The sequence below is a fragment of the Ammospiza nelsoni genome, chromosome 5 (assembly GCF_027579445.1).
Source record: "Ammospiza nelsoni isolate bAmmNel1 chromosome 5, bAmmNel1.pri, whole genome shotgun sequence".
NCBI classification, from domain to species: Eukaryota; Metazoa; Chordata; class Aves; order Passeriformes; family Passerellidae; genus Ammospiza; species Ammospiza nelsoni.
The window spans coordinates 47,109,917-47,118,934 of NC_080637.1; the positions used below are offsets into that span (position 1 = coordinate 47,109,917).

General features: G+C 49.6%; 1 protein-coding gene across 1 annotated transcript; it reads right to left on the reverse strand.

Annotated features, from left to right (window-relative positions):
- Positions 1–3,606: 3,606 nt before the first annotated feature.
- Positions 3,607–9,018, reverse strand: LOC132073473 (uncharacterized). The gene is made up of 5 exons (XM_059472567.1): positions 8,841–9,018; positions 7,029–7,217; positions 5,888–6,023; positions 4,123–4,296; positions 3,607–3,823 (listed from the first exon to the last, which is right to left on the reverse strand). The coding sequence occupies exons 1-5, from the start codon at positions 9,016–9,018 to the stop codon at positions 3,607–3,609; spliced, it is 894 nt and encodes a 297-aa protein (XP_059328550.1).

A 9,018-nucleotide genomic window follows, 5' to 3' on the forward strand; every position in this document is an offset into this window, starting at 1 on the left:
TCTGTGGCAAACTGAGGGCTCTTCAGATGGAAATGGCCATACAAAGTTGTTGCCATACAAGTTCAGGGAGCTGGAGTGACTTGTGGTGCTCAGAATTGCTGCATTGTGAGGGTTTGAGGTGAGTTGGGTGACCTGGCAGCTGCAGATTTGTTACTGGCTTTGCTCATGAACAATACTGGTCTAGGGGGGTCTGATGCAATGCATTAGGTGTGGAAGTCATTTGAACAGAGGTCGCATCACTGCAGAGGAAAACAGTACAGAAAAGTCCTTTTTAATCTAAAATCTGTGGGAGAGTGATCTGCCTGACATCTGATGGTCAGGAGGTTCCATCTCCTACAACTCAGGTGAGTCTTTCAGTGGGATACAGGCATCACATAGTTACTGTTGTCTCCTGAGAAATCTTCATAGATTGCTATTTCTTTTTCCCAGTCCTCAGACTTAAAACTTTGACCAAAATGTGTGTGTTTGAGGTGCATAGAGGGAGAATGAGACTTGCTCAGCTCTTTCCTCTTCCTACCAGCACTTAAAATGTTACTGTAGAAAGCTTGTACTGCCAGAAGGTGGCTGTTGTTTTCAAGGTCACAATGAGTGTGTTTTTATAATTTCATACCTTTAGTATTTGGATGTTACAGGTCCCAGCACTAATCTTGGCCAGATCTCCAGAGAGTCTGAGATCTCTTCTGCCAGTGCTGAACAGTCACAGGAGGCTGGTACACCAGCCTTCACTGGAGAATTTCAAGTTGTGACCAAAGCTTGTTTAGCTCTTTTGAGATAAGCATGCAGGCTGAGGTTTACAGTGTGGAGTCTGAAGGTTAAAATCCTGTTTAAAAAAAGAACCAACTGGGAGTGCTTTGTTCAGACACTCAGCAGAAAGCTACTGCTTGTGAGGTTTGCCTGGGACAGCATGGGCAATGAGTTGGCCTTGCAGCATCTCCATCCCACTTCAGATGGTTTCCTTCAGTTCCAAGGTCCAGCTCTGTGCAGGATATTGAATGTATATAATTTAAATTTAAAAAAAGGTGATATATGTGGTTCAGTGGATGCTGGCTCCAACAGGAACCTCTGTGTAACATGGCAAGAATGCATGGGATTATAGTCTAAGAGCTTTGCTTCTTCCAGTTTGCAAATTACTGGAAGCTTCTATAGAGTTGCTTTCCTCCTCCCTCCTCATTTGGTAAATAAATGCAAACTGTGCTTCTTGTTGCCTCGCTGATGGTGCCTTCATGAGTTGAAGCTGAGTGTGGCTCTTCACACTTTCACTCAGCTCTTGCTGTGCTGGTTCAAGGAGCTGAGGCAAAGACTAAAGGGTAGATAGGGAAACTTGTATAGAGCTGACCTTCCTGCCCTTAGCCCATATTTCTTCCCTTGGTTCTCCTGCTGCTTGAGATGACTTTTGAGGAAGACTGTGTTCTCTTTCTTGCTGGAGAAATTTGGCTAGGACAATGATTTGGGATCAAAGAGTTTTGTTAGGAAGCAGAGTTTGCATGCACACATTAAAAAAAAAAGTCAGGAAAATGTTACTCCAAGGAAACTTCAGTTTTGTCAAGTAAATAATTTTTAAAATACCAATTGTATAAAATGCTTGATTCAAGTTGACAATTTTCTCTGTACAAAAACTACTGTGTCAGTTTTTTATTGAAAATGCCAGCTTTTAGTCATGACACTTCATGTGAAGTTGCTGACAAATCAGCAACTTTCTAGACATGTTTGGCAAAAGATTTTTATATCTGCAATATGCATAATTTCAGTTTATAGTGAAAGCAGATGTCAATCTCTAATAGTATATAGCAAAAAAAAAAATAAAAAATCACACTTTTGGTTTTCAAGCCTCACTCAGATCCAAGGAAGAACAGAGTCCCAAATGTATTTTTTCAACAAAAATCTCTTTGGAGAGAGAGAAGATTGTAGTGAGGTTTTTTGGATTCATTAAAACATAACAAGGGAGAGGAACAGAGAAAGAAATAGATGGGGAAAGTCTCATTCCCATCCTATTCAATTTTTCTTTTGAACAGTTTACCTTGAAACGGGATTATTCCCCTCCCTGTGCATTAGACTTGGCTGGAAGAAGAGGGAGGAGAAGGTAAGGTTAGGATGTGAGCTGAAGGGAAGCTCACAGCAGGTCTTGTTTTCCCTGTCCTTTCTAAGGCATCAGTTGCCTTAAGAGAATGAAAGATTTTTTTCCTTCTTGTGCAGTTGCTGGTAAATGGCCACTGCCAACATCATCATTTTCCAGGGATCTGTAAATGTTTTACTACCTGCTTCCAGACTTCCCATAGCTTGGTCATGTGAAAAAAAAAAAATACATAGGAGATGAAATTGGAATAGATTCCTTTATTATTAGAAATAGAAAAAAACAGTGTCCCTAGCCCTTATTCCAGGGAAAAGTGGTAGCAGTATCAACATCTACTATCAAACCTCCTCTTATCACAAGGAAGTGCTGCCTTGCATCTTTTTAAGGCTTCTTTCCTTGAAATGCGATGCAAATGTTGACAGAAATGAAGTCAGCAGACTAAAACTCCCAGCCTTTGTAGCAGGACTGTACGAGTGTCACATGTTGGGTCCTCGAGCCAGCAGGGCATTCTGGGGTGCTCCTTCTTACTGCCAGCCCCTCCTCTGGCACCACAGCACCTCTGAGATCCCAGCAGTGTCTCTGCACAGACTGATGTCACAGTACTCACCGAGCCTGTGTGCCCAGAGCGCCTCGGGCACGCTGCAGGGCACAGCTGCGTCCTGGGGTGCAAACAGGGGCTCGGGTGTCCTGGAGTGCCTGGCCAGGCCCTGCATGTGCTCCTGGAGCACGCCCCTGGACTTCCACCCAGGAAATGTTGGACACAAATACAGTGTTATTGCTTTCTGAATGCAATTGATGGTTAGCTCTTTGAGTCCTGCTATGGGTTCTGATACAGGTGATTTGAATTCCTAATGCTGGAAAAAAAGAGATGAAAAAACCCCAAGAGTTGGGTTGGGGTTTTTTTCTTTCCTTTCTGCTTTTTTTTTCTTCCAGAGTGGGTGTTGTTCTGTTTGTTTGTTTTCAGATGTGCTAGATTCTTTGTATGAAAGATAAATTAATGTCTTCCCCTTGACTGGCTAGCTCTGCACTCTTGTCAATACATCTTCCAAGTCGAAGACTGTCCGTATAGAAGTGGGAGGATATGGTGACTTCTGAATGCTAACAAAAAAACCCTTTAAGTCTCTATCTATATTCAACTGCAATTAATTGTAAATGCTTCCAGATATCTAATCTCATTCTTTGTTCCTGGTAGCTGTTTACACTTTCAGCCTTTAAAACAGCCCTAAACAGAAAATCAGACTCATGTTCAAAACCTAGAAGTCTATGCATAGACTTTAGGTTAAGCTGAGGCCACTCAGACTTGACTTGAGAAGTTTATAACCCGGAAACTCCTCTTTGAAATGTGCACTGCTGGGCAGGGGAAGGAAATAAAAGGATTATATAAAAAACTGTCTTTCAGCATGAAGTGTCAGGTTTTCTCCATTTGAAAACCCAGGTGCAGTTAATTGGCTCTTCCGAAATGCTTTCCTGAGCTCAAGGAGTTAACAGCGTTAAAAGGGGCGGGGGGGAAGGAAGTGGAATGGCAGTTTAAATTCTCAAACCGGCTTGCCGAAGTTGCCGAAGAGCTTGTGTTCCTCCAGGCCGGCGCAGCCGAGGGGCAGCCGGGGCCCGCGGCCGTGCCGGGGCAGCCGGGGGCCGTGCCGGGGCAGAGGGCAGGGCGGGCCGCTGCCCGGGGCCGGGCCGGGCCGCAGCGGCGCCGGGGCCTCACAGCGCCATCTTCCCGCGGGCACCTCCGGCTGCTGGGCTGCGCTGCTGGGAAAGGCAAGCGGGACAGGCCATGGTAAGGAGACTGCAGCCTACCCAGTGATGCTGAGGCAGGGCAAAGGGAGCCCCGGGCTTCCCTCCCGCTTGGAAAAGAGCAGCGGGTGCAAGGGCTTCGCTGCCGTCGGGGCTGGGTGGGGGAGCACGTCAGAGGGTGAAGCAGGGGATTGACTGCTCAAGGACTTGAGCTGTTCTACACTGGCTGCTCCTGCCTGCGGGCAGCCTGCGAGCACCTCGTCCCTGTGTGAGGAGCTTGGGAGGCAGCGGCAGGGGCTGGTGCTGAACCGTACCTGTGGAAAGCCAGGTTATCGCAGCCTGCGAATGCCCCTGGGAACACGGAGCTGGAGACGGCCGACAGGTGGTAATCGCGCCGGTGGTAGTGCTTGAGTCTTCCAAAAGCGTTCCTGCCCCTCTCGGCCGTGGAGGGGCCACGCTTCCGTCCTCTGGCTTTCCTTTGCTGCTGCCTGCCGGGTGGTGAGAGACATGCCATGCAGGTGCTTGCTTTGGGCTCTGTGGTCGGGCTTTTATTTGCTCACACCCTTGGAAGGATCTGGCATGTTTGTATCCTACGGCAGCGCTGTCACCCAATGATTTTACCCCCTTCCTGTGTTCCCAGAGGGAAGGACTGACGCTGTTTCAGCCCTGCAGATAAGGGCTGCACCACTCAGGGAAGAGCAGGCCTGTGGGGAGAGGTGTGCTTGGTGCCTGTTGAACGACTGAGATGCTCTCTCTTGCTTGCAGGGATTTTTTTTTTCTCCTTTTCCTTGTGAACTTCTGCTAATGAGTCAGGCTCTTGGTTAAGGTGTATTCCTAGCTGCATGGTCCCTGTTACTGTAATCCTTTGCCCAGGATACAAAAGAGGCCTTGCTGGACTGTAGCGTATGCCAGGCAAACTGGGCGCTGCTGCTGCTGAGATGATTCTCTATGGCTGTGGTCCTGCTACCTCTGTTTGCCCAGTCCTACTTCCCACCCAGCTTTTGGTGACTTTTCTCCCAGCTATTTCCAGAGAAGAGTGCTCCTCCTTTCCCTCCCCAGCCCTGGGCTGTGCACTCAACTTAGCCTCAGAAGAGTGATATTCCTATTAACCATCCTCCACCTACTGTCTGTTCCCTTCTTCCTCTGATAATGAGGAGCTTTTTGTAGATCACCAGGCCCACAGAATCATAGAACAATAAAGTGACCCCACTGCAAGGAGCAGGGACACCTTCAACTAGATCAAGTTGCTCAGAACTCCATCCAGTCTGACCTTGAATATTTTCAGGGATGGGGCATCTGTAGCCTCTCTGGGCAACTTGTTCCAGTGTTTTACCACCCTCATTGTAAACCCCATTTTCTTTATATTTAGCCTTACCCAATCCTCTTTCACTTTAAAATAATTGCCCCTTGTCCTATCATAAGAGGCCCCGCTAAAAAGCTTGTACCCCTGTTTCTTGTAGGGTCCCATCAAGTACTGCAAGGCTGCTGTAAGATCTTCCCGGAGTTTTTGCTGCTGCCTGAATGCCAACTCTCACAGCCTTTCTCATAGAAGTGCTCCAGCCCTCTGATCAGCTTTGTGGCTTCCTCTGGGCCTTACTCACAGGTCCACATCTCTCTTTAGGGACCCCAGAGCTGGATGGAGCACTCCAGCTGGGGGTCTCACTGGAGCAGAGCAGAAGGGTAGAATCCCCTCCCTCACGCTGCTTTGGATGCAGCCCAGGATACAATTGGCTTTAAGGGCTGGGAGTGCCTTTGCTGGGTCATGTCCAGCCCCTCATCCACCTGCACCCCCAAGTCCTTCTCACAGGGCTGCTCTCCATCTGTGCATCTCCCAGACTGTACCAATACCAGGGGTTGCCCTGACCCGGGTGCTGCACATTGCACTTGGTCTCGTTAAACCTATGCTTGATAATTCCAGATGTGTGAGCAGGAGGGTTGTGAAAGGGCACAGGCGGGTCTCGAGTGTCCCGAGTGGGCACAGCCCGCGTGTCTCAGCAGATGGCAGCAGCGACACTCCCTCAGCTGCCGCTCGCTCCCGCCGAGCCCGCCGCGCCGCTCCCGCCCCGCCTCCGTACTCACCCGCCGCGGCTCTTCCTCGCCCTGTCCCGCCAGCAGCACACGGCGAAGGAGACGGACAGTGCCAGGATGACGGCTCCGCTCAGCAGCGAGGCGGCCACCGCCATGCGGGACCCGGTGCCCGAGGGCTGCGCGGCGGCTGCGGGCAAGGGCCGAGAGCGGGGCCGGGCTAAGGGAGCCACCCTTGCTCCGGCCGCCGTCCCCCGTGCAGGTAACCCCGAAGGGACGTTCCAGAGAATGTTTAATGATAACCATTATAAAACCTCATGGTGATGCCAGCCGGCTCAATACACCAGAGAGTTGATGAAAAAAAACCCGTATTAATACATCATATTTTTTCAGATAATTAATATAAAATAATCACACGGGGCAGAAAATAGAAAGCATTTGATGTGTCTTGCATAGAGCATAAAGGTAGTAGACGTTAAGCCCTAAAAGTAGAAAGGAAAAAGGTTAAACAGGAAAAGTAGGAAAAAATTTAAATGTGATAAAGTTAAAAAAGGGGGGAAAGTTTAAAAGGGAGAAAAGTTAAAAAGGAAAAAACGTTGAAAATGTAAAAAAGAAAAATTTAAAAGGGGGAAAGAAAACAGCTAAAAAGGGGGGAAAAGTTAAAATGTTAAAAGAAAAGTTAAAAAGTATTAAGGAGAGTCACTTGCAACTGGCACGTGCTCAGCATGTACGGGTTACTGAGAAGTTCAGTTTTCCTCCTGCTGGGAAGGCTCTGGCAGTGCCCTGGGCTCCCTGTGCCTGGCCCAGGGGTCAGGTGTCAGCCGGTGCCCGGGTTTGACCCGGCCTGGTGACCTGAGCAGCAGCTGCTGGCAATGAGGGAGGCTCTGGTTCTCTGCTGAGCTGATCTCAGGTGCATTCACCCCTGGCACCCCCTGCCTCCTGCAGCTCCTGAAACGCTGCTGCAGTGCTGCTGCTGGGGCAGGCACTTCAGCGGTGCTGGCCACAACCGACTGGGTCAAACTGGATCTTCTTTGTCCCCGTTTGGGGTGGCCGGGTCACCCCACCTCCTGCTGCCCCCGCTGCCTTGGTCAGAGCGAGGAAGGGCCCGTGTGGGGGCCGGTGCTGCCCCTCCCCACCCGAGTTAGCTCCCCCCGGGAGCGGGGCAGGGGCCGCGTCCCGCCCGAGAGCTCCTTACCCTGGCACTGGGGCGGGGCGTGGCTCCAGGATGAGGTGCTGTCCTGGCGGAGGCAGGCGAGCCTCTGGCTGCCCACCAGCTGGTATCCCTCCTGGCACCAGTACACCAGCACCGAGCCCGGGGACACGCCGGAGCCTCTGTCCACGTAGTAGTATCCATGGCGTGGCGGGGGGAGAGCTGGGCATGGCACTGGGGGAGAAGGGGACGTGTTAAGTGTAGGTGGTGGCAAAGGTCCCCCCAGTGACGCTGTGGAAAGGGCTGCTAATCTCCTGTGTCACTCCTGCAAGCCTCTGGGACATTGTTGTTTGGTTTTTTGTTGTTTGGTAGTTTGGGTTCTTTTTTTTTTTGTTTTGTGGTTGTTTTTTTTTTTTTTTTTTTTTTTTTCATGTGTGTGGTTTTTTGCATAGTCCAAAAGAAATACCTTAGAAAGTCTAGCAGCTTTATCTGGAAAATAAGCTTTTCAGTTGCAGACTCTCCAGTGTGAGCAGCTACTGAACAGCAGATGTGAGACTGGAAAGGTGCAGGCTGGGGAGAGTACATAGAGAGCAATTTTTAGGAGGGAAAGGAAGAGAATGTTTTTTTTATAACAATATTCTGGGAGAATATTGTTGGTTGGAACTTAAAACAAAGAAATATTACTCTCTGCTAGACAGAGAGACTTTTTTTCTTCCCAGCCTTTAGTTTGTAACTCACAGCTATTCAGAGCTACCTAATTATTCTGCTTAGGCCATCTCTTTTGCATTGCACTAATACCTAGGGAGAGCCAAAAGTTAGATAGGCTCCAAAAAGAATGGCAGTCCTACCATGTGCTTGCCAACCCCCCCACCTGGATATTCTACCACGAGGCCAAGAAGGTGTGGTAGCAGGCATCATGGGTATCAATAGCCTAAATTAAAGGAAAATACTCTGATCAACTCTAATTTAACCAAGCTTAAAACCTGCAGGCAGAAATGTGTTTTATCTAGCTTAGGGGTAACTTCTGTGGGGAATTCAAGTGGAATAGTAAAGCTAATGTGAGAGAAAGGTCTGGTTTCCCTCTGCTTTTACTGAGATGGTGTAGGCTTCTAGTCCAGTGGAGCTGATAAGAAACAAATGAGGCTGAGTAAGATCAGACTTTCTCTAATTTCAGCAGTGCTGTTAACAGATGTCTGTATGAGTTAATTCAGCGGTGCCTGGGAGGCTGCTGAGTGCCTGGACTGGATCTGTTTATGATTACATTGTCCAGCAGTGGTTGTTATGACCTTTGCCAATAGTCACCATGGTTTGGAGCATGACATGGGCTCTCTGAGCTGCTGCCAGCCCTGGGTGGGTGGTCATCCCACAGCAGCCCTGAGGCCATGTCTCACTCACTGGGGAATGGTGTGTGCTTTGCCCTGGAAAGTGGATTAAAGAAAAATAATCACCCTCAGCAGTTGGAGATTATTTGTGCTTTTTAAAAAAAATCTCTATTTCTTCCCAAGGGTTGCAGCTCAGTCTCTAGGAGTAGGGATGTGTTCAGTGCTCCCACACCCTGAGCAGACAGCTGGTCCATCATCATATGCATGGATGTTATCGTGGAGGGGGACTTTTTACTGTCAAAGGAAAACATTAAGTGTCGACTTTCCTCCCTGTGCCTCCTGACTGCTTCTGGTGCGACACATCTCTCCCATATCACGGAAGCCTTGCGGTCCCTGTGCATGCCCTGGGAGTGCCGCTGTGTCTGACGAGAGAAGCACCATCATGCCCTCACACCGCATCCCTGCGCCCTTCCCGCTGGCTCCGAGGGCCCCAGGCAGCCCGCAGAGGGAGAGGGGGGATCGCTCATTTCAGTACCTGAGATGTTGCTCTGCGCCTCCGTCTCGTTGGCAGCGGCTCTGGGCAGCCCCTTTCTGACGTGTCCTGCGCCGAGCGAGGCGGTCCCGGGCCCAGCAGCATCGCTCCAGGCAAAGCTCAGGCAGCTCCAGGGCAGCAGGCAAAGGACGATGCATTTCCCGAGCCCGTGTCCCGTCAT

Coding starts and splice junctions, on each gene's coding strand:
- LOC132073473 (XM_059472567.1), bottom strand. CDS start 9,018: ATGACGGGACACGGGCTCGGGAAATGCATCGTCCTTTGCCTGCTGCCC. Junction 6,024..7,028: donor CGCCCCGCCCCAGTGCCAGG/GTAAGGAGCTCT, acceptor CCTTGCCCGCAG/CCGCCGCGCAGCCCTCGGGC. Junction 3,824..4,122: donor GATAACCTGGCTTTCCACAG/GTACGGTTCAGC, acceptor TGCCTTTCCCAG/CAGCGCAGCCCAGCAGCCGG.